We start from the raw sequence: 25,523 nt of genomic DNA, 5'->3' as shown, positions 1-25,523 counted from the left end.
TCCTCTGTATCAGCCCTGTAGGACTCTCACCAAGCCAGCGTCTGAACTGTAGGAGGTTTTCCTCCACCTCTCTCTTTGCAAAGCAATTTAAAAGCATTCACCTAGCCTGCCCAAATGGAAGTCGCTAGTGGAGAGTGAAGCACTGTATCCATTCCTAAGGCAAAATGCAAGGGAGGGTGGATCACTCTGGCTGGGCTCACCTTCTGGAGCTGATCAGAGGATTCACTTGGTCTAGCGCGATCTTCCAACTGTGTCTTTGATGACACCTAGGCTGAGCTTCACTCATGACACAAAATATTTTCTACTGGTGTTGTTTCTTCTGTGTTTTTGTTTTTTCACTTGCGGAAGTAACTCCTGATCCCCATTTGAAATGCAATGACTTTTATGGTTTGGAAAGGCACATTTTGCTAGGATTAGGAATTTTCATCTAAGTAGATGAATGCAGCCACAATCAAGTGTAGGCTTGTGTGATTGTGACAAGTACTGCTTGGTCCACAGACACATGAGCGTGTCTTTCTCAAGATGGGTGATGCTGAGTGTCACTTCCGATAACTCCTAAGGTGCTTCCTCTAATTTCTAGGGGGTCTCTTAATTCTGTAGCGGTTTTCTTGCATCTAAACTTTGTCATATGTAGAGGAAACATCTAGTTATTTCAGTCTTGCAAATAAGAATGCACCTTTATGTGTCTATATCTAGAAATAGGTACGTGTGTATATACAGATACACATACACCTAACATAACATAATAATATCATATGACATCAAATCGAATTCTGGATTTTCCTTAATATTAAAAAATCCAAGAATGCTCTGCCATTGTTTTCCACAAAGTTTCTGGAACACCATGCCTAGAGTATCCTTCACTTTCTATGCATGCCTTTCCAATATCATCAGCATAAGCCCGGGGAATACAAATTCATTTATTAGTAGCCAAAGAAAAAACATAATTAGCAAAGTTAAAAATGTATAATTCATTCCAAAAATAAAAGAGAAGTGACCTTTGGTTGATTTTCTGCTATGCATTATATGCCCTACTGTTTCCCCTCCATTAGAGTGGATAATTGGGAATTAACTAGACTCAAGTATACTTTAACAGCCTTCTCTCCCAGTATGGATGGAGTATGGATAGAATCTATAATGTGAATATTAGTGCTTTTTTAAATAAAATATTCACCCCAGTATTTAATTGTTGTTTACATAGTGATTATTTGCAAAGCTGAATTACTAGTTGTATTCTAAAGGAATGGGAACAATTTCATGTCAGTTTACACTGCAGAGTATTTATAAAGATTACAGATTAACTACTACAGATTAATAATCTCCCCCATCCTTGCCTTTCTCCCACCCACCCCCCATACACACATGCTTGCGCGTGAGGAAGTTTCTAATATTTACATCTACTATTGGATAGTGTTGCTGGCTCAGAATGGCTGCTTTCCACCCTCCAGGTGGCTGCAATTCAATGGTAGGCAAGGGATCCCTATGTGTACAGTTTGTAAAGCTCTCTGGCCTCCTTGTGATACAAAGCGCTATCTAAATAACGTAAGGCATTGCCATTATTATATCACAACACTGCAGATCATTGCTCTAAGAGGAGTGGAGGAGGTAACATGGGCACCTACACACACACACACACACACACACACACACGTGTGCAGTCACACTTTCTCCCTCTCCTCCATGTCCCCCTGTCCTCGAACTAGTGTTGAGAGGACCCCGTGACAGAAGTCTGCCGGGTTCCACTAGGCTCCGGAAGCTGTCTGGTCTTCAACCAGTTGACCAATTCCCTCCATGGTCTCTGTTTCAGATGGTCCCTCACAAAGTCCAGACCCTTTCCCTGGCCTGCTGTGTCACTCAGCCTTTTCTGCGCTTTAATGATCCTCAACCAGCCATTCAAGTTACTGCCTTTCTGTGCCTTCCCATCCAGCCCAGTCTGCTGGCCCCGAGTGGGGAGAAAACATGCCTTCCACTTAAGGAGCTCCGCCAGGGGAGGAGAAAGATAAAAGGCTGAAGTTGATACACAATTCAAAAGCTAACAGGAGGGAAAACAGAACTTTTCTTAGGAGGCCAAATAAAACATCAGCGAAGGAAACTAAAATGAGTTGGCCTGCAAAGGGGGCCGACGCAGCAAACTGGGCATCGGGCACAGAACACACCACGCGGAGGGAGCGGAGGAACAACAAGCGTGTTCTGGCAGCTCCTGAGTTCTCAGCGGCAGAAAGAAGAACTTGTACATATGGGGGGTGGGCAGCAGAGGGCGGGGAAAGCGCCCAACCCCAATAAACTAATCTCAGCTAATGTAATGTTTATCAAGTCCCTCAGATAATGATACCATGCGTGTCATTATCATCATCAAAACCCAATCTATGTTTTAAAAAGTTGCAGATGATTAACACAACATCAAGTTGTTGCAAACAATTACTTAAAACCCACACACAGACACAGACGCGCGCGCGCGCACACACACGCACACAGAACCAGGAGGTCCCCATATTCTGTAGAATGAGGGAGGCTGCAGCTGTAGGCCGACAGCTTTCATATCCTCATTTGAATAATGTGTCCTGAATCTGTCACTTTATTCATTCTCCTTATGCTCAGTGTACTCCACATCAACAACAAATTAAGTTGTAAATAAGAGACAATCATCACTTTTGTTTTTAAGCAGCTACTGCATAGAGAATTTCAATGTACGCTCCTTCCGACGGGGGAAAAGACGTGCTAGAGTTTGCTTTCATAAGCACAAATATGGGGAAACCAACAGAAACGAAAACAGAAACAGTTTACTGTTGCTCAGGGGAGGAGAAAAAAAAAAACAACATTCTCTAAAGCACACCCATCCAGGACTAGCTGCGATTTCTTCCAAGGAGTTACCAAGACATATAAAGACAAGAGGCGAAGTTTCACGGGTCACAATGGAGACCCATGTGACTTCATACCAGTCTTTTGGTCGTAAGGGCGTCTTTGCCCAGTTCAGCTTTAGACGAAATTGCAAGAGCATTAAATCGATTATAACACAGGTGTATTCGTGAATTGTTTTCACACTCATCTCCATTAACTTCCAAGAGTTCAAATCACTACCACAGGCACAGAAATGGAAAAATTACTGATGAAAAACGTCCTTACCTTTACATCGGAGAAGTACGTCTTCAGCATATTTGAGCTGGGATAACGGGTATAAAAGAACATGAGCTTTGCTTTTTTCAAGTGATTGGGTGATAATCCTTCCTGCATGTAGGATGCATTTGGTTAAGGAAAACATTTCTTTAAACACGAGCACCTACCACCCCCACCCCCCCCCCCCAAAAGAAAAAAAAGAATCTGGAGGCCCATCACAAAGCTGTGGGAATTCTGAAAGGTACAAGGCACTGGCCAGGAAATCCCTCACTACTTTGCTGCACTTGCTCAAAATGACCATTGTGTGTTAGCAAATGCCAAAGGTAATGGTGAGGATGCACAATGTAGTTGCAGAATCTTGGCTACTCCGTGGTGAGGATGGCAAAACATTGCCCTGTTGGAGGTCCTCACGCTACGTATATGTTCACTTGTTGCTAAGGAGACAAATGTACCCAACGTGTATCCTACAACTCTTATCGTGACAAGTTTTTTCCTTCTTCGCAATCGCAGTTCTGTTTGCTCTTCTCCCCACACTCTGCAGTTGACAGCAAATTATTATCCTAATGTGCGTGAAAATATAAAATGCGTTATTTTGAACACTATTAGGCAAGCTTCACATTTTACCTTTTAGTGCTAATCTAATGGGGCATTTTGACTCACTTTCTTCCTATCTTACTATTATACCCTTTTAATTGTTTCCTTTTAAATAATAGCTAAAACTTGGGAGGGGTAGTTTTGGCACAGAGAGAGCAGGGAGGGGGTGTCGCTTTTGTTAAAGCAACGATCCAAAACCAAATACGATTTGCCTCTCCTGGATTTATAGTTAACTCCTTTGAGAGTGGCACAGTGGTTGGGGCTAACAAATCAATAAATGCGGGTTAGCAGATCAATAAATGGCCACTTACCCAAAATAAGAAGGCCTATTTATCTGGAAACATCATTACCTTTTAGATCTGTAAACAGCAGCAACTAAAACAGTTCCCAAGAGAATGTGAGGCTAACCATAACAATCCAGGCTTCCTGATTCTCCCCCAGATTCTTGGCACTCCTCAGCAGACTCGGAGCTGGGATGGCTCTGGTCACATCTGTGCCGCAGCCTGGCCCTGCCATTTCCTCAGCAAATTAATGGCTTTATAATTTATCAGAAATGAAGATGCACGTGGAGAAAATCAATGTGGTCCCCCACAAGGTCAATTAAGGGTCCTTCCTAGAAGCTTCTCTAAGGATTTTCTCTTAAAAGAGAGTCTGGGAAAAATAAGAAAAGAAAAGAAAATATGCACTTGTGTGTGTGTGTGTGTGTGTGTGTGTGTGTGTGTGTGCACGTGCGCGCGCACACACACACGTTTTACTACCCAACAAAAATGCCACACCTTGTGAAAAAAAGGTCAAATAAAGACACATATTTAGGAAAAGTCAAGGTTTCTAAATGACCTCCATCAAGAACAGCGTGACCAATCTTAGGAAGACAGAGAAACCAGGAGGTGAGTAGAGAAGCATAATCAAATTAATACCGATAAGCTCTTGACTACTTATAACAGGGCGTTTAACCAACTATTCTGCAGAGGATTTGATCAATTAGCATCCCCTTTAACATCACGCAATTTTTAAAAGATCACCTTGGTTTGCAAAGAGAAAAGTGAGATATTGTGCTTCCCCCTACCCTCGCCAGGAATAAGCACTGAAGGAAGAAATTTTGATTTTATATCTGTACGCCAAAGCAGCTTAACCGAACTTGTGTTTTTGTTTCAGATCCTTAATGATCACAAAGACGATAATTTATGACTGACATACTTCTTGTGCCAAGGAAAGAGCTGAAAAGGCCTCCAGTAACCTCCATTAGACAGACAGACACGGCTAAAGGAACCCAGCGCACTTCAGGACCATCTGTCCAAATGGATAAGTGAAATAATAGTTGCAAGCTGTCTCCTATTGCCTCATGATAAGAGTTTTAGGCAAGTCCAAACTTCAGCAAACAGCCTCAGATCTGGGTTCTAATCTTTTCTAGAGACGGTGAGATTAAAAAACCACCTTGCACACTGCAATTATTCGCCGGGAGAAGTAACAGATTTTTAAAAATTTGGTTTCCTACAAAACAGACTGTTTTGCCGTGGTCCTCAGTGATAGAGCTACCAAAAACTCGCTCACACTTCCAATACACTTAAATGATGCTCAGAGGTATTCGTTCTTTTTATTTAAAAAACAAAACAAAACAAAACAAACTCTCCATCTTATTTTGATCAGGACTTAGGGGCTTTTTATTTCATGAAAAAATTATTCTAATTTGGGTTTCTCAAGCCCGTTTTGCTTTGAAATGCTTCCTGTCGGTAATACTTAGAATTGATCAGTTGAAATGGAACACAGAATAAATCTGTATCTCTTGCTCATCGTGTAATTAAGATAAAATTCCCATAAAATATATGTTTCTAATAAACTATTAAAAATAGCTAATGAAACATTTAAAAGCCAACAGTTAGATAATCCTTTTTTTCCTCCTCAAAATAAATCTGAACTGACCAATTGGTTAATTTCCCTTTTAAGTGCTTGTGCTGAAAAGCAACTGTTCTTCCAAGAAAGCACTAGCTGTTTCCAGGATACTTACACACGCACAATGACTCATGATGGAATAGATTCAGTAAACATACAGCTGTACTGAACACGAGCTAAGCTCCATTCAAGGCCAGGAAAGAAAATGAGCACAAATAAATATTAAGGAGGTAAGGGGGGTGGGGGGAGGGGGATGGAACGCAAACCAGATCTGTCCCGGCAGCTCATGTGGCTTTGCCTCAATTCTCTTAGCCATAGCTTTGTGAAGACAGATGACATTCAATTCTATGTGTAATGCAAAATAGACAATAACTGCTGAAACTTGAGACAGCTGCCAGGTGTAAAAAAAAAAAAAAAAAAAAAAAAGAAGAAGAAAGAAAGAGAAAAAGGAAAAGGGGGGAAGAAAAGATGATAAATCCATAAATTAATGAAAGACATCTGCTCAGGAATATAAAAGATCAGAGAAGGAAAGTACTGTGGCTGAACCTGAAGCGGTGTTCAAACAACCTGAGAATCTGAGTGTTGTCTGTTTACCAAGCACAGGATAACCTTACCTAAACAGCAGTGGCAGGGGAGGAACAGAGGCAGCGAAAAAAAAGGCAAGTGCAAGAATATGTTGTGAAGGCTGGAGGAAGCGAATTCTTCCCCCCCCCCTCCCCGCCCCCATGGAACCCTGAATTGTGGTTAGAGACTTTACAGGCTGCAGTGTTCCCACCAAATTGGATTGGGGCTCCTTACTTACATTTTCCAAAGTGCTCTGAAACCCAAAGAATTTTAGCTTTCTCTGTATGCTCTGATTTGTTGTTTCTAAGAGATTTTTCCCTTGAATGGGGAGAAAAGATCTAACCTGTCTCATTTAATGAAAGTGATAGAACAAATTGTTTCTCCATCAAGGGGATCAGCACATGAAGGTGTGTCATTTGTGGAAATTAAAAAAAATGTTTTTGACTTAATAATTTGGGTGGGGGTAGGAACCTAGAGTCTCTCAGTCTGAAGATAAATGTTTTCCCCATAGCTAATACAGCTAATAGAATTACTATGGCCCCACAAGACTTCTAAAAAGGTCTATGGATTATTTCACATTTTAGAAATTCATTTTTAATCCATGTTTCCCAGTTGGATTTTAGTTTCAAATTACCAATTTCCCTTTCTAAACTTTACGTATTTTAAACATTCTCCCTAAAAGTCAAGTAGGAAACACTGGCTGTCACAGAGAACAGACTCAGTTTCTTCACCTGCACATCTTAAGGGCTTCTAATACTCCTCTTGTCCTTTAATTGGGTGTATGCAAATGTCCGAGGCCTGAACAAGGCTATTTTTCTTGAGATGCAAAGAGGGTGAATGAGGAGGAACATCATGAAGAAAAACAATTGGCTGGCTGTTTCTTTTGGAATTTGAATAAAACTTAATATTTGATTAAATAGATTCATTTGCAAAGATACTGAACACATTTTTTTATATCCAAGACGTGAGTGAGCTCCTGGAGCAGGTGCACGGACATTGAGTTTACTGTGCACACATTCACTATTGCCTTCCTATTAGAAAGGATAACGAGACAGTGCTTTTATATAGATTATATATGCTTCATGTGCTGAACCTAGAATGGATTTATCTGGTAAGCTGGTATTCTTCATAGTTCTTATCTTGGCTACTTTGTTCAAAGACACAGATGATGCCCTTTGGGTGTGAAAGAATCATTCCTTAAGCACTAAATCATTCATTTCTACTTGGAAAGCTATGGCTACAAATAAAAATATAATAATGACAATCGTAGAGGTATCATTTCATCCCATTTCTACTCATGTTATTGAATTTTTTCCTAGGAGTAACTGTACCACCTGAAACTGAAGTAGACACCACTCGCTATGATTCCCAGAGACTTCTTTAAACTAAAAGCTTGAGAATTTTGCCTACGACGCCATCAGATAAATCAAGGGAAGGACCCATTGCCATTCCAGGATGGAGAGAGGAGAAAAGTGGATCCAGTCTCCCAACAAACACTCAGATCCTCACTGGCTTCAGAATCATGCGGATTATAGAAAGGGAAGCCAGCCCATCTTCTTCCTGAGAAATAATAATATATCAATGAGATAAATGGTTAAAAGTATGGCATAATCGAGGGGAAAGAAACAGGAAGAGGGTCAATGGCCAGAAGGTGGAAAATGTAATCGTTAACTCCAACAAGAGGCCAAAATTATTTCGCTTCATGAAAGAAACAGTTCCAGGTGTAAGCAACGTTTCACACGAACACAGGTGTTTCCAAACCATCACTGTTCCACAGACTCTTACATTGGGAGGAGAGGGAAGTTATTCAGCTGAAGAAGCAACTATATTCTCGTTAAATCCTTTGATATGTATGGAAATAAAAGGAACTTCTTTCAATTCAAATCCTCTAAATTCCTCAGGGGATTTAGAGAGAGCGTGAGACAATGAAAGTAGCCAACACTTAAAGCAATCTAAAAGATTTCTTTCCTAGAAGACCCAACTTACTTATAAAAAAAAAAGCACAGGCATAATTATCTGGTGACAATGAAAAGTCTAATACACACACACACACACACACACACACACACACACACACACACACACAAAACCCATAAACTGGTTAAAGAGTTTTTAGTCTGCACTTAGGGCACTTTGAAATCTGGTTTCAAATGTTCCTCAAAACAGGTATGTCCCTTCCTCTGCGTGTGTGTGTGTGTGTGTGTGTGTGTGTGTGTGTGTGTGTGTAGCAGACAGAGAGAGAGAGAGAGAGAGAGAGAAACAACCCACCATCACGACTACTGCCTTCAAACTGGAGACGTCTGAGAGCAACAGGGTCTAGCCCTGGACATCATCAGCCTTGTATGAGCCTCAGAAGATGCTCTTCCTGCCAAGGGTGAAAAACCATTCGACACTGCATCTTCTTCCTTCGCCTTTCTCATCACCAACACTACATTACAATCATTTTGACCAATGTTTATTGCCTGTTTATCACGAGCAAGGCATGGTGCCTGGCGCAGCTTTGGTTCATGGCTGGTAGATTAAAGTTCAGGTCTTTGAAAGGTAGAAGTTAAATTAGCAACCAAATCAAGACTTGATTTCTATTTATATGTCTAAGTCCTCAACATCTTTATGTTCCTTCCTCTCATGACATTATTCTCTTCTTCCTCACTATGGAAAGAGACTGTGTTTCACTGCCCTAAGTGGGTCTCATTATTTGTGGCTCTCATTCACCTTATCAAAAATCTCCACAACTCTTCTGAGAGCTGGTTTGAAGGACGGCCTTCACTACATAGGAAAAGGTATTTCCACCATAGCTGGGGCTTTGCACTTATGTGGCAGCCTCTGGAGTGGGCTTAGATACTAAAATGTCAATCTCTAGTCATCAGGACAATTGCTCAAAATCCTCAGTTTAGCAACAGCCAACTTAATTGCTAAATTTTATATCCATCTGGCAGTTTATTATAAAAGAAACACGCCTCTACGTGCCCCCAAATGCTACCATTTTACTACCCCTACCCCAAAACACCAACAACCACAAGATTTTTAAAAATTTACTGAAAGGACTGATTTACAGAGAGAAAGAAAAAAAGTCAGTTAAAAATAGCTGGAGTTCAGGAGGGGTCTAATAAAACCTGTAACTGGCATCTCTACCTAAAAGTCAGGTTCAAAATATAGAAGAGTCATAAAAAGAGCCATTTTTAAAGCCGAATACAGCTGAGTTTTATATTTAATTGTGCCCTCTCGCTTTCCAAAATAATTTGCTTTGTGTATGTTAGGACAAAAGATTTCTGTGTATGGCTGAACAGAGGTTAATCATGCATAGAGGCAGCTGCACCAAGATCCAAAGAACAGACCTTGGGTGAATGAGAGAGACCAATGCCGTCTGAATAAATCAGTACCTGTACATTTCCTTAAAGAACAAACAAACAAACAAACAAAAAGAACAACGACCCCCCCCCCCACGTCTCACTTAAAGATTAAAGAAAGAATCTAACTCCCCACCCATGTCCATTTTCTTCCCACTGAAGCCTCCCACCAGGAAAGTGCTCTTCATAAAATTTAATCAGGTCTTCTTTGCAGGGACCAGGGGCCTTGCAGACGGTTTAAAGAGGGACAATTCTTCCTACGGAATCTTAGGGATCTCAAAACTGACTTTTCCCTCGACGCCATTATAAAACGTAAAACCTTTTTTAAAAACCTGATAGAATTCAACGTTACAATGAGATTTTTTTTTTGTCCATCTCTGAATCTACTCCTAAAGAAAAAAAAGTGTGTGTGTGTGTGTGTGGGGGGGGATAATACTGGAACAGCAGAAAGAGCACAGTTGAAAAGGGACATATTAAATACCAGCTCTTCGAGGCAATGAACAACTTGCGAAAGTTGCAAAGATGTGGGTTTCCTGGGACGCTTTTGTGCAATCAGAAGTGTGTTGATAAAAGCCTATTACTCTGGATAATAGAGAAGATTGCGTTCTTAAGAAGATACTAATCTACATTATTCTATATATTGTGGAAACCTGACCTTGGGGGAAGCCTTGTTTTGTTCTGTTTTGTTTTCCTCCAGGGGAGAATAAAAGGATATTGCACTTCCCGAATAAGGTGAGATTTCGGACATGTCTTGAAGATCGCCACACTCGGACTTGATGAGCGACAGGGAGAGCCCTTCTGCGGTGCTGGGTGGGTGTGCTGGTGAACAAGGATGGTGGCTTAGATGGTGGGATGACATCTTCGTCCTCAGACTCGTTGTCTCCCTAGTTAAGTCTAAGGATTCAGGAGAGGCTCTGTCTTTTCCCGAGAAGGAGCCGGAGGGAGCACCTAACGGACTCTGAAATGGGTAGGCCATCAAGGGAAGGGGGAAGGGGTGGCGGAAGGTAGACGTGGTGAAGCCTGCGGTGGCAGAGAGAGGCGACTGGTGCAGGGGCTGGTGGTGGCCGCCGGCCGGGGGGCCGGAGGCGGACTGGTCGGATGAGTTTTTGCGGACAACCAGGGGCAGTGCTTCCGTCTGGTCTGTGGAACTGGGCATCTGCACGTTGCCGAAGGTGTCCAGGGGGTTCGGAATGATGACGTCGCCAAAGCACTGCAGGCGCTGGTTGGCGGTGTGGAAATTGTGGTTCTCCCCGTTGACCGCGAATCTGGCCTGGGGGATCTGGAGAGGCGGGAAGACCTGAGGAACCTGGCGGGAGGGTTTGGCTGAAAACACTTTGACCACCGTGTCCACCACTTGCGACATGGCAGTGTTCAGTTCCTGCTTCAAGGTCTCGGCCAAGTGCTTGCCTTCGGGTTGCAAGGGGTTCGGACCATGATCTCTTTCTTTGTTGTTGCCTTCTCGTTTCGGCTTGTTTTCAGCCAGCTCCTGCTCCCGGATCAGGGCCCGGGCCCGGTCAATGAACTGTCCTGGGTCTAGCTCGCACATCTCGTTGTCTGACCGCCCCACGGAGTCCTGGGCCCGGGCGTCCAGCATCTCCGAGCGCATGCTGTCTTCAGACAGGTTGCCATCTTCATCATTTTCGGAATCGGTGCTGTCATAGATTTGGTAGAACTTCTCCTGCAGCTGGCGCAGCTGCTTCTGCATGTCCTCCAGCTGCTGCTTCAGCTGTCGGCGCTCCTCTCGCTTCTGTTCTTTTCGGGCTGAAACCAGCTGCTGGAAACTCTGTTGCTGCTGCTGGGGCAGTTTCTGCTTGCGTTTGTTTTCTCTGTAACTTTCTCGGGGACTCACAGACTGCGGGGCCATCTCTCTTTCATTTTCATTGCCCCTTAATGCCACACTGGGGGAATGGCTCATACCCCGAATTATATTCTCAACCCGGGCGCGCTTCGCTCTCAGGTGCTCATCACATAAGCGATCCATATCAAACTGGCTCATAGTAGGCCTGCCAAAAGGGGAAAGACACTCTGGGGGGCTGTCTCTTGAAGAGTTGCTGCATATATCCTCCTGATGTACTTCGGAGCCTGTGCTAGAGAGGCCGCTGGCTTGGAAACTGGGCTCCGTGCCACCATTTTTGTTCATGTTATTTTTCAACAGCTGGGAAATTATGGTTGCTCCTGGAAAAGGCATCATGGCATCTTCATACGAGTTCGCCCTCTTCAGCAGCTTGCGGAGTACATTTGACTTTTCCCCATCTGCATGCTGCACCACTGAATACTCAACATCCTGCTCAGAACCTTGGGGATTCATGGCACTAAAAAACGTTGCTCTTGCCTTAGCAAAAAATGCAGATGCTGTCCCTACCGTCCTTTTCACTCCAATGTCAACTCTTCTCCTCTTGGTTTGCCGGCTTAAGAGGGCTGTGCTGTCATGGTCAGGCATCACTGGACAGTTATTGTGCCATCTTCAAAAGCTCGTCAGCTGGGCACAGCTCAAGAATCCCGGGACCCTGGCCAACAGAACAAAAGGACTGATGAATCATTTTCTTTAAATTTCTCCAAATTTCCTGACCTCAATCCTGAATCAAATGCAAAATGCATAGGCTCTGGGATTTATGGCACATTACAATTATTGCAATTTATTATGCACTCTGCTTGAAATGAAACATTTTTAAATATTTCTGCTCCACTGGTTTAAGATGGATTAAGATTAAAAAAAAAAAAAAAAAGCAAAAACTGCTTAAGCACCAGTAATATGATTCTCTTTCACAAATGCCTAAAATGATACTGTTTATCTTCAGAAGAAACAGTAGATTATAAGAACACAGCCTCTGACAACCAATTGATTAAATTTTGGGCATTGAGATTCATATTACAAAAGAAGATGAAAGTGGTCTCTACTTAAGATATAAGGTTCAATTTTGAGGCTGTGTGAAATTTGGACGAAAAATTCCATTTCTGAATGAAAATTATTCTGGTTCTAATGCCATTAGAGAAACACTCGAAAGTACATGCAAATGCTCAACACGCCCCCTTTATTACTGAATTTTAAAATATTTCTGTCATATCTGAAATGGGAGGGAGAACACCCCCATCAGCACCTTTCCGATACAAATGGTCAATTTAACATTGAAATAAACGCACAGATATCCATTTTACAAGTCTGCTTATTTAGCATGGATGTGCATTTTTATTAGTAAAATCACATTGGAAAACGCGATCTATTGCTATATCTTAACGTAAGGGTGAGAATATTTATGAATTTTCATGATGTCCTTTTGATGACTTAAATGACCACAAAGTTGGACTCACTGTAAAGGAAGGAATTGCCACATTTTAGAAATCAGTATGGGGAACAATAAACTGAGTGAGGCAAGGATAAATGTATCTTGAGTATTAGTTCTCTTCTGTTAAAATCTGCCAAAATAATACTTCAAATGCCTAAAGAAACTTTAATACACACATCCTTTGTGAATCTTTTTTCTTATGCCAAATTCAAGGTGGGGGGAGACTAAAAGAAAGTAAATAAAGATGCAAAAGCATCAGTCAAATATATGAGAAAGAGAAACATCTTCTCTGCACATGAACTTCCATTGTTTCTTGAGGACACAATATTAAAAGAGAATATCCTTCCTTGCATTTTATGCAAGGCACCTGACATATTTTGTGACTCATTACCCAGTGATGCTAACCCCCAATTTTGTGTGCATGTAAGATGTCATATCTTTTTTGCTTACAATTAACGTTTTATGAAGAAAATGAAAATATTTTTTTCACACAGGGTTTATCTAATATTAAACTTCACGTTTGCTTAACAGAGCACATCTTCACAATAACAGGGTCTATTGCCAAAGGCAGCGTGCAGAGTGTTTGGAACGGTTCCCATCTCTTTCGGTTCACCTGTAAAAACATCTACGTGCTCCCTAGGACTGCATCTGTGGCTAGTTTTAAAGAATGACTATCCATGCAAATAGGCATAATTTCAGCATGAAATAACCTGTAAAAATCAAGAAAATGCTCAATGCTTAGATGACAACGTGTGGGTTTTTTATTTTTATTTTTATTTTTATTTCTTACTCAACAAAGATTTCGTCATGCATTCCTTGTTCCTGGTTTCTATGTGAAGACACAACATTTTTTAAAAAGCCTGTTCATGCAGGCAATATGATGCTTCTTTATATGTTTTTGTATGCTTAAAATTAAAATACTTTTTGTATGCCTCAGGATAAAATTTCCCAAAGTTGGAATGGAAACAGATCTTAATAACTTCAATATTGGGTTCAAAATTGAATTCAGAATGATGGTGCACCCTCAGACATCAATAATAAAACTGAGTTCAGGAATACAAAAATGCAATGACAAATATTTCACTAACACATTGGATCCCATAAATCAGGTGTAGCCATCAGGTGAGAAAAAGAAAAACACCGAGGCAAACAAGAAAAGAAATGGGTTATTTCGGAGCCCAGAAAGATTTGCACATTGGGGGTAGGTCTCTGCAAGGAGGACCTCTTTGTGTGTGTATCAGCTTCCCCCAAAATAGAGTTCAGTGCCATTGTTTTAAAATTTTACCTCTTTTCTTTTTTTGTGTGCAAATTCTCTTCTCCTTAATATCACCTGAAAAGCACAGGGATCTCTAGTCAAAACATCGAACAAACTTTCTGCAGTCTTTTTTCTTCCCCTGTTCAGCTTAACCCCCAATCTGGATTTTTCTCCTGCCCATCCTTGCCAGGGGACAAGCATCTCTGCAACAGGGGCTCAGAATGACAGGCTGGTGTAAGAGATGCGCACAAGGTCATCCGCAGGCATCCTTCCTTTTCCCAACTGTCATTTACCTCTGCGTCAACTGCACTTCCTCTCATAGCCTAGGTATCAACAGCTGCATCCCTGCCTAGTGCCCAAGCCAAGAAGAGGGCTGTGCTCTTCCGAAGGCAGAAAGAAATGATACTCTCATTTGCAGTGGACAGTAAGTGTTAATTAACCATGTTTGGTGGGTCTTCCAAGAACCAAATACCCTGTGACGTCCTTCAAATTCACGAATCTAAACAGATTCTTTTCCATCCCCTGTCGACCAGTCAGCATTTTTAGATTAGATGATGATTTGCTTCTGTTTTGGGCTAAGAAAATATGGGAATCCTTTTAGGTCTTGTTGTAAAATGTCCAGCTGAGACATAACAAATAGGACAAAACAAATGGGAAAAAGTATATATTCTGCCAAGACCAGACATTATATTAATAGGCATGAATAAATATAGCTCTCCATATAGCTAAGATCTAAACTTAAAAATAAAGGTAGAGGGGTAGTGCACGCTGGGACCATAACCCATGGAGGCAACAGACAAGATTAAGTAATTATAACTGGCTGACCTAATACTTGATTAGCAAATTGATTCGTAAACAAGATATAGATGTGAATATATTTACCACATAAGAAAACGCATTGTTCAACGACTATCATATAAATTAAATCACTTGAAAACACATTTAAAGGTGCTTCCATGGGCTTCCTAATTCAGAATTTAGAGAATGCTATGGACCGACTTTATCACTGATCTCATCCTGTCCATTAAGATTTTTAAAAATTCCTTTATTTCTCAACAGATGTCCTAAGTCATAGTGTTTCAACTACAATTATTATTGACTCTCACTGTATTTTGATTTTTACATTCATTTTGAGTTTAAACAGGTGAGCTGAAACCTTTTGATCAGCCCTTGGAAACAGTAATATCAGCAAGTATGCACAAAAAAATCCTGATGCAGGATTTGAGCCCAAATGTATTACTGTTTGGATACATATATTCTGTTCCAGTCAACTCCTCTTCAATTAACATGAAGACCCATACAGAATATTTTTATTCTTAAATAATTTGTCACAGCTAGCATTTGGTATCTAAGTACTCAACTGCTTTAATAATTCTTATACAGTGATTATCTTGACATAGCAGATTCCTCCCAGAGAACGGTAAGAACAAACATCCAGGTATAATCGAGTCAGATTTCAACTACTCCAAAAGATTCATTAAGACCTGAATTATCTCAAGAAGGTCAGGTAGCTTAACATGGAGAATGCTAAGGAACTTGATGACTTAATGTTAGAAAAGAACTTTCAGCGAGGAATTTCAAAGGAATTGGAGTAGAAAGTGGCTAAGTGCTCTGCTTGAGTAAAGAAGTTATTTGGGGGAGGGGATTACAACTTTTACGTATCTATCCGGAGTCCAGATTCCGGACAAAGAAGTGTTCATTATGGTAATTATCCAAATAGTTTAGACAAATCTTTTATAAGACAGGGTGAGTGTAAGGTTGGCATGGTTTCCTGTTTGGATTACTTAGATTATCTGTCTTTGTTGGTAAAATTCTTTGAAGAAATTGCTCAAGCCTACACTTTACTTCTTATGGAAAACAATCTTGGAATGGGCCTCTAATCTACTTGGGTCAACCTGGTTATGAAATTTCGAATGCACTATCACTAACAAAGAACATCTTAAATCCACCTGAAAATCGGTAATTCAAGGCAGGGGGGTGGGGGAGATCAGATGATTTGATTTAGGTAGTCTCCCCTAAGGCCACCAAATCATCAAATCTTCCCCCTAACCCCTCTTCACTGTATTCAAGAGTTCCTTTCTGCTAATTAGCAACTTTTCCTTCAGGGATGTTTCTGCTTGCTGTAAGGTTAAGAAAGCGTTTTATGTTTAGTTTGAAGAACCCACTTGACAGAAGTTCGTACTTCAGTTAACTGAGATTGTATCCTCAAATCTCATATCAGGTTTTAAAATTTCCTATCATAACAGAGTTCTCATATCATAACCGTTTCACTTAAAATTCCTCCAACCTATCAAAAATTCCGTACGTTTTTCACCTGCAAAATGAACACAGAATATTTTCTGAGACATGCCTAAAACATTCATGTGCACCAATAACTCACCACGTTAGTAAGTAAAAGAGTAAGAAACGATCTCAAGAAAAAACACACTTTTTTTCTTTTTTGTAGAAAATTCAAATACTCTAAATGTCCTTTGAAAGCTTTAGACTACGTTAGGCAATAAGGTTTGAGAAATTCCTGAGGTATCTGTCCTTTTCAGTTGATACAGGTACTTAATTGGAATCCAATAATAATATGTCACGCACAATCCGTCTTTATGCTAGAAAAACAGTCACATTTTATAATTTATTTTGTTAATCCTAAACCTAAACATTCCTTCTATCAACAGTTGAAAATGTAAGACAATCTCTGAAATGATATAAGAAATTCATGAAAAAAAAAGGCCTATTTGCACTTTGAACAGATAAAGAGAACCCCGGCAGCTGGCTTACGTTTTAAGATTGCAAGTGCTACTTCTAGAGGAACCATGCTAGGAAATGAATAAAGTGAGAACAAAGATGCATGTGACGTAGGCATGACTTTTCTTCCCACAAGGTGATGATTAAACTAAGCAGAATTCTGCATAATGGACACATAAACATACTAGTAAGTACCAAGCACAGACAACCTCTATCAAACATAAAGGAAATGGACATATCCATAGATGACGTGAAAAAACTTCGCGAACACCCAAGACAAGTATTGAGGGAGGGACTCTGAGGTTTTAAGCCTAAAGGACAAATGACACACAGTATCTCATTTTCATGAACTCTCCATCGTCGCCCAAACAACAAAGACAACCGATAAAACCATTCACCATCTAACCTATTTCTATGTAACACAAGAAGTAGCCTGTTTAAAGAGAAACTTAAAAGGTCAAGCTTGAATAATCCAGATATAGTGCTTCCACTGAATTCTCCACAGCTTCCCTCACACATCAAGCCACGGTCCTTACCCTCGCCGATTTTACCATTATATAAACGTGGCCACGTTGTAGCCTATGGACAGGGTAACACCAATGCTCCGCTTTTCCTTTCTCACCACACACAGCCCATTTCATTCTGAAAATACTCAGAAGTTCTTGCAAGAAACTCCTCACACAGCTGATTGCCTGCATCTTGCATCAAACAGAGAAAGCGCAGTTACCTCTCACGTACTTGAGATTTTCCTTCTCCATCAAAGTAATAACTAGGACATCTGGCACATGTCTGGTACAATGACAGGCTCATTCTGCTTTATGAGAGTATTTAACATAGGACTTGAAAGAGTTTATGCACATACCTATTCTTTCTGGGCAGAGAGAAGGCACGCTAAAAAGATAAGCTTTAACAACAGTAACACTTTTCAAATGACTTTGGTATTCTTGGCAGTTACACACACCGCCCATGGCCGCCCAAAACACACAGGCACACAAAAGACGGCTCTCGCCCACCCCCCTTCCGCACCACAGACCTGGGAGATAGGCAGAAACTATAGAGGGAAGCAGAGGGAAAGTCAATCTCTCTCCACCTGCTGCCTGAAGTGGGGGGACTTTCAGCCGCCTGGCAGGCAGAAGCCTGAGACACAGCCTCAGCAGCAGCCTGCCAACATCCTTAAGGAAAATAAACAAACACATACCAACTTATCCCCCACCCCCAAGCAAAGAACTCACATGGCCAGGCTCAAAGCATGACAACAGCCCGGTTCCCATTAGCCCGGAGAATCCTATTAAGCAGGGCACCCATAAATTCATAAACTTCTGCAACCCTGGAGTGCGCATTGTGGTCTGGAGCTGTACAGACACACACAGACACAGAGGAAATCTGCACCTGTCTTTCTTGACCCGACACACCTGTCAGGCCCTGCCCATGCACAGCGCTCTACGAATAGACTTCTGCCTACCTAGTTTAGGAAAGGAAATTATTATTATTATTATTTTTTTTTTTTTGTAAGGGAGGTTATAGGTGGGAGGGAAGGAGGGGGGAAGGGAGGGGGAGAGAGCGGGAGGGAGAGAGAGAGAGAGAACAAGAGAAGACACTTATAGCCTTGACTTTGAGAGAAGGCCACCCTGTGCTCGCACTGTTTTTATAAGCTCTGGGAGACAACACAGACCTTCTTGGAAAAATAAAAACAAGCAGGTGAGCTCCCAGCCTTCCCCCAGGCGGAGCAGGGTTCTGGACTGCCAAGAACAGCAGTCTCACACTCCAACCTGCCTCCTTGGGCTATTTAAGACGATCGCCCAACCGCTCCTCCTCCTTGTCTCTGCCAGCCTGGAGGACTCTCAACTTCCGAAAAAAGCTGAGAAGTGGCGGGAGACGTGTGAGTCTCTCTCGAAAGCTACTCCCCCTTCACCTCCCTCCCGCCATTCCCTACCCCGCCCCCCCCCCCACTCCGAACCACGCTTTCCACCGGCGTTCAGTTTTAGTAGGAGTTAAGTGGCTAGCACGCCAGAAGAACCAACAACTTGCTAAACTGGACTTTGGGTGAAGTCTCCCCCACACCCAGCGCCCCCCTGCCTGTCCCCCTCCTGGTGTGTTCGGCCAAGATAGCAGCTCTTCCCGCCCTCCTCACCATTCTCCCCGGTAACAATCACCCTCACCTCTGTTCTCCTCCCTCCCCAGTCCGCTGAACTGGGGCACAACTGCAGGTACCACCCAGACAAGACCAGATCCCAGCAGCCCCGCGGCACACACACTGCCAGCCAGGGCTGCGAGAGTCCTCGCGTCGCAGACCCGCAGCCCAAGAACATCCCCTACCCCCACCCGCACCGCCAGCACTCGGTCCCCCCGCGACGCTCCGGCCCCATCCCTCCACCACCGCCACACGACCTCCTGAGGCTCCCGCGGCCGCCGCCTTACCCAACTCAACTTGACCTAGCCCCGGTTCCTCGGAGCTCTGGAGAGGGACGCCGCGCTGCCTTCCCGGGACCATCTCTCCACCGCTCCAACCCCGATTTCAACATTGCGGCTTCGACAGCGTTTTGCGAGTAAAGTAACAGAGCGCCCCCCTCCTCCCTCCCCCCTCCTCCCTGGCTCCCCGGCCCTCTGCTGGGGTTCAAAAGGAGAAGTGAAAGGTATGCAAATGACAAGCAAATTGGAAGAGCCTGGAAGAAAGGCAGCTATAATAAACAAGACAAAGAGAAAGGACGTGGGGGCTGGCCCAGGAGTTTTAGCCGGGAGAGACGGGGAAGGATGGGGCTTGGCGGAAAGCGGGGATCCAGGCGAACAAAAAGCGACCCGGTCCCCCTCGCGGTCCTCTCTCCCGAGAAGAGAGGGCAAGAAAAAGAAGGAAGGGAAGCAAACACCTCCTCACAGCCCAGGAACAGTACACAAAAGGTGACAAGATCAGCGACAAGTCCAGCAGTATCAGCCTCCCCCGCCGCCCGCCCGGGGGGCGCGGCCGCGCCCCCCCCCCCCCCCCCCCCCCCCCCCCCCCCATCGCCACCACCACCCCAGCCACCAGCAGGAAAGAGAAAGAAATAAAAGCCAAGCGGATCACTTACTCTTAGGAACTGGGAGGAGCGGAGCACTGAGTTCCACGGAGGCTCCTGCTTACAAACTGTTTAGAGCCTATTTTATTATGATTCATTTAAATAACACCATTTTCTCCTGGAAAAAAAAAAAAATGTTTACACGGGCATGAGTAATGGGAGTCTCTTTTCTTTTCTTCCCATTCAAGAACAAGCCAGGACAAGTGATTCTGGAAAAGGGGAGGGGACTGGCGAGGGGGAGAGGATACTTACGCGGTGCAGAGGGCAGTGGGACCGAGCGTGGTTTTGCCGGCAGGGAGAGGAGAACACGCGCGCGCACACACGCGGCGGTGTCTTGCGGGTGATGAATGTGATAATTGGACCGGGGCCGGTGAGTGCGCGCGAGCGAGCGAGCGAGCGAGCGGGGCGAGCGGGCGAGGGAGAGGGGACGGTGGGAAGGGTGGGAGGGGAGAGGAGAGGAGAGGAGAGGAGAGGGAAGAAGACGAGGCAGAGGAGGGCAGGGAGGAGCGGAGAGAAGAGAGGAGAGGAAGGAGGGAAGAAGAGAGGAGCCGCGGAGAGGAGCCGAGCGGAGAGGGAGCGGGCGGCCCGGCGAGAGCTCTTTTGCGCCGCTGCGCTTCCCCGGCTGCAATGGTGTATTATTTCAGAGCGCTCCCTCAGCTGAGGGCTCCGCTCCACAACAAGATTTACTTTAAGACACAGCTGAAGGAAACAGGAAGACTGCACGTCACAGTCTGACTGACGTACCCGGCCCCGGCACCCAATCGCGAGGCGCCTTCGGATTCAAGGGGGGATAGCGAGGCAAGAGAACTTGGGAGGAAAAAAAAAAAAATATAAAAGGGGTGGGGGGTGAGGGGCTGGGAGGAGAGGAGGGGAGAGGGGCCCCGCGCTCCCCCTCCCCCCGCCTCCATCCCCGGCCCCCACCCCCGCCCCCGCCCTGCCACCGCTTCGGGGCGACTGGATCGCCGCGCCGGGGCCGGAGCGAGCCATCTGCGGGCACTGTGCAAAGCGGGCGACGGCGCGAGCGGCGCTCGGCTCACACTCGCTCGTCCTGGACGCAGGTCCTTTTTCCCCCCCAACCCCCTCTCTTCCTTTCCCAGATACAGCTGATCGAGTTCACCGAGTGGCCGAGCTTGGAGCAGACTTGGGTGGAGAAAGGCACGGAAAAGTATACTGGAGAAAAAGTGGGGTTTTAGGGGTGGAGTGGTATAGGAGGAGGGAGTGGGGAAGCTCGCAGGTCGTTCCACATTTTAAATGATCACAGACAGTATCAAGAATACATGTCACCCTTGCTTGCTTTTAGAGGCAAAGTGGACAATAAAATACAGGTAGGTTTGGGATTTAAATAATACGTGCCAGAGGCTTCACTTGGGCTCCGCTGCATCTGGTAGCAGACCAGTATTGGCTGAGTTCCAGTTAATCTCCCGTCAAAATTACTAGGAAGAAGAGTATCTGCCCTTGGTTCTTCGGATTGTAGGTACAGCAGCCTTTTTTTGGGGGGGGGGGGGGGGAATGTTGCAAACATTACCTCGCAATTATCCCTCACTAACTCACTCACCCCACGATGACCAAAGAGAGAGGTTTCATACTGGAGTACACAATTTTGGCTCCTGGGTAGCCAACTTTAAAGTTTATTAAGTAAGAAATTTCAAACGTTTACATTTCGGGCTTCAACGTAAAGCTATAGAAAATGCACTTTGGTTAGACATCTCTTGGAGGAAAAATAACCAGGGAGATTTCTTTAGATAACGTGGCTCTTCAAGAGCTCCTTGGAGGTTTGCAAGTTACAAATGCGAAAGGGCATTTCCAGCCGCAGCCAGAACGTGTCTTTCACCGGGCACAGTAAACGGCTTTTAATAAAGCAACCGCGTTTATGACCTAAAGATCCTATAAAAGCCAGGACTTACAAGAGCTGAGAAGCAGAAATACTCGTACCTAGTCGATTAGACACTCAGTTTTTAGGTAGGATGGGAACAAGTATTTTTTGTACGTTCCTCGAGTTCAAGCAGATCAAAGGTTTGGGACAACTGTCAAGCAGACGTTGGTTGGGACAACAGTGTTTATGGGGCGTGTTACCAGTACACTGACAGACAACCACCACCATCTTCTGCCATGCACATATACCCCTTTCCTAGGACGTTTACAATTTCAGTCTCAAATTCATCACTGTGAAGAAGTCTTCTCTTTGAATAAGAATAGAGATGGTAACACGCCTGAGACTATACTCTGTAGGAAACTTTTGGCACAGGATTCAAACATTGAGAAGAAGAAGAAGAAGAAGAAGAAGAAGAAGAAGAAGAAGAAAGAAGAAGAAGAGGAGGAGGAGGAAGAAATCAAGCCGGCCAGGGTAGGTGTCCAGGGTAAGAAAAGAGGCTTGCTTGAGCATCCCCCAGCCTTCACTTCTCTCTTTCCGCCGCCCCCAGACCCTCCCTCCACACCATTTCGGAAACGACACAGATGCGGGCAAACACATCACCCGCACTCCCAGTGATCGGCTATTGTATCAAGTGTTTTAATCGAGATGTGACAATTTAGGCTGGGGACAGAAATAATCTATCAGCATGCCCATTAGATGCAGGGTGGAATAATGCTTCTATTGGTTGGGTCCTTTCGAGGTAAGCGGGTGTATTGAGCCGGGAAATTTGGGTTCTGTGAATGGATCGAGGCTACTTCCTTTCTGCCTTTCCGTCCTATTATTTTCTTTAAGTATCCCAGTTTGTACATATGTTAGCGCCAGCCCACAAATAAACTGGTAGGAGTAGAGGATATATGCCCTCCACACCTTAAAACCATCTGCTCAGTTTGACATTTACAAAAAAGGAAGGAGAGAGCAGGGAAGGAGGAGGGGGAGAAGGGGGGGAAGAAAGGAAGCCGAGAGGGAGAGAAAAGATTCAGAATCTGCAAGGAAATGGCTTGAACTTCAGCCCACAAGTTATGTTAGTTACACCTAGCGCTCGGTTTGCACATTTTGCACACTCTACGCCCGGGAACTGGCGGCAGGAAAAGTTCCTCGCGAACCCCAGTAAGCCTTCTGTCACCCTCGGGGGGAAGGCAGGCCTGAGTGCAAGTCGGGGTAAAGCCGTCTGGCAGACAAGGAAGCTCCCCCACTCCCAGCCAACGCAGCGGAGGCTCGCAGCTCGCCACGCTCCGCCGCGGCAGTTCGCAGCCCGCATCGGGGCGCAAGAACTGGTTGAAACAGGAGCGCGCGCGACGCTGGGCAAGCGAGCTCGGTCCGAAGCCCAGCTCCGTGAGCGACGTACGCGGAGCCCTGTCCTGTCCCCTGCTGTCGGGGCGCCCTACAGGCCGGGCTCCTGGTAACCTCTCTTGCCCAAGCTGCGGCGCTCTCCCAGGTCTTGGGACGCTCTAGAGCAAGGCGTGAGGCCCGAGCCCCCTATCTCGGGCGACTCCCGGTTTGTTTTCTGATAGGGGAGAAGTGATCAGTCAGGTCGGAGACGAGAAGTCGCCTAGATACTGGCTCCATCTCTGAAACCAGCGGCCAAGCCTAGGGTCAACTCCTTCCTCTGTCCATTGGAAACACAACCCCAGTAACTTAAAAGTTAACACAAGTTCTGACCGCTTTTCCAACAAACCTCATCCATGCAGACTGCATTTACTTATTTATGGGAAGGGGGATCTGCTGCGAGTTCTTAGTCAAACTCCTGCAGTCGTCATTTGTGCATCTGGTCCTGGGTTAAACGCACTTTGCCTTGACTTTTCCTCGGTGTGTTTCCGCCCCCCCCCCCCTTCCCGGTTCTTAAAGCCCTCAGATGAAGCTAGGAGAGAAGATTGCATATAAGTAATTTAAAACCTTACGATGAACCACCGTCAGATCCTAAACAAACCAATTCTGGGAACTTCAGCCAGATCCAGGAGAGAGGCAAACGTGGGCGTGGATTTCGGAAGAAAGATGCTGAAGATCCCTGCCTGGACGGACACGCACACAAAAGCATCCACTATCCAGCACCACCAGCACCACCCTGAAGAAGGGAAGAGAAGGAAAGAAAAACCAACTCCAGGGTGCAGGCCGGCCTGCTTCCGGCAGTCTAAAAGCAGACTGACCGCCATTCTCTCCTCCCCCACCCCCCTAGCCCCGGTGCCCAGTGCGACGCCAAGCTCAACCTGGATCTGTTCTGAATGGGGGGGAAAGTGAAATGCCACAAGATCAGTAGCAAGTAGCAGCTGCAGCGTTTCTCTCCTGGGAACCCCACTGCTTAGAAGCCTCCCGAGTGATGTTTGTTTAACCAACGGCTTTCAAAGTAAACAGAGGCGAAGCGCTCCAAAGAAGTTGAAATATAACCCTTACAAGAATTTGGGGCCGGAGTGCTGGCGGAAAAAGTAAAAAAAAAAAAAAAAAAAAAAAATTTTTTTTGTTTTAAATAATAAAGCTTCCATCCCAAATAAGAGCCCACCACAGTGCCTAAAGGAAACTAGAAGGGTCATAAAAATATAAATTTATCGAAAGGATTCATTGCAGTAAGGTGACCTCAAAATCATCCTTCGTCCACAAACACACACCTGCGGGGAGCGGGGTTGGTTGTCAGTGACTTGAAGGGGCACACTACTACTCGATTTTAGGGAAGTGGGCGAAAACAATCGAAGGGAGGTGCTTTCCCAGCCCTGCAGTAGAAAGGAGTAGGGAGGGCGCTCTGCGCCAGCCCTGGCTTTGCCTCAGGCACCGAACTTTCCAATATCAAGATATTAACAGATGGTGGTGAGCACATGGAGGGCTGTTACTTACATAATCCAGCCACTCCGCCCAGCCGCGCTGAAGCCGGCGAGGCCCCCGCCAGGCCGCGCGCGCGCCTTGCGAGGGGTGCTGCTGTCCCCCGAAATAACGTGCTTTCCCCTCCAACCCCCACCCGGTTCTTTGGGGGCCAGGGTTTGGAGAGGTCGTGCTTTCAGAAAAACATTCGCATCGATCGGGGTGTGCTTTACCTTCTTCAGTCCACAGTAAAGAAGCTGGAGACCCAAGGGCAGAGGGAAGCGGAGGGAACGCTTTGGGGAGAACCGGACGCCGTCCCTCGGTATGGGGGGGGGGAGTGGTACCCGGGAGTGGAATGTTCGCAATTTACATCCCTCCTTCTTTGGCTCAGTATTAGCAGATCTTTCCCAGTCACTGAAATACAAAGGCAGGCTCGGGCCGCGGCTGAGGGGGAGCGGGGTGGGGTGAGGGTGTGAGTGCGAGGGGACGCCTCTGCACGCGGGGGCGCAGTGGGCAAAGTTACGCAAAGCCTCCGGGCACCGCTAGGCTCCCGAGCTTCTGCAGGTTTTCAAGCACTGCTTCTCGCACGCGGGGAGTCCCTTTCGGCTGTGTGGCCGCCTGCTGCCTTCGCGGTCCCAGCCACCTCCCCCGAGGCCCGGTCCCTCCCCGTGTGCCTGTGTACCTCCGCCCGTGGGTCGGGGGGCGCGTTTGTTTGCCGAGCCTCTCCCTGACGGCGACTCCGGCCGCCGAAACCCGTGAGGAACACGCCTCAGTGGGCTGGAAAAGTTTCGCGTTGGGAGGGAAGGCTGGGAGTCGCCTCTCCTGGCACCCGGCGCGAGCGGGGCTGCCTGGCCGGCGGCTACCTCCCGGTCCCCTCCTCCCTCCCGGCCCTTCCTTTTTCGCCGCGGCCCCGCGCTAGGTGTCGCGGCCTCTCGGCCCAGAGACCCGGAGCGCGAGGTGCGGCGGCGGCGGCGGCGGCGGCGGCGGCCG

At 45.3% G+C, this 25,523-nt stretch overlaps 1 protein-coding gene across 7 annotated transcripts in view; it reads right to left on the bottom strand.

Annotated features, from left to right (window-relative positions):
• Nucleotides 1-20,309, bottom strand: part of PROX1 (prospero homeobox 1) — a 52,985-nt gene extending 32,676 nt beyond the window's left edge. For 2 of the 7 annotated variants that reach the window (XM_040446448.1, XM_040446454.1), the window contains exons 1-4: nt 20,087-20,309; nt 19,847-19,952; nt 10,225-12,016; nt 3,124-3,231 (exon numbers count right to left, since the gene is read on the bottom strand). In XM_040446448.1, the coding sequence (XP_040302382.1) occupies nt 3,124-3,231; nt 10,225-11,949 (1,833 nt within the window). In that variant the 5' untranslated portion in view covers nt 11,950-12,016; nt 19,847-19,952; nt 20,087-20,309. Of the gene's footprint in view, nt 1-3,123; nt 3,232-10,224; nt 12,017-14,078; nt 14,139-18,016; nt 18,036-18,456; nt 18,558-19,202; nt 19,312-19,846; nt 19,953-20,086 lie in introns of those variants that run through there. The other 5 variants (XM_040446452.1, XM_040446449.1, XM_040446451.1 and 2 more) reach the window with 5 other exon arrangements.
• Nucleotides 20,310-25,523: the final 5,214 nt, after the last annotated feature.

This window comes from Herpailurus yagouaroundi, unplaced genomic scaffold, assembly GCF_014898765.1.
Source record: "Herpailurus yagouaroundi ecotype Mexico unplaced genomic scaffold, PumYag 195, whole genome shotgun sequence".
Lineage (NCBI taxonomy): Eukaryota > Metazoa > Chordata > Mammalia > Carnivora > Felidae > Herpailurus > Herpailurus yagouaroundi.
The sequence above is the reverse complement of the archived record's forward strand: the minus strand, read 5'-3'. Positions and strand labels throughout refer to the sequence as shown.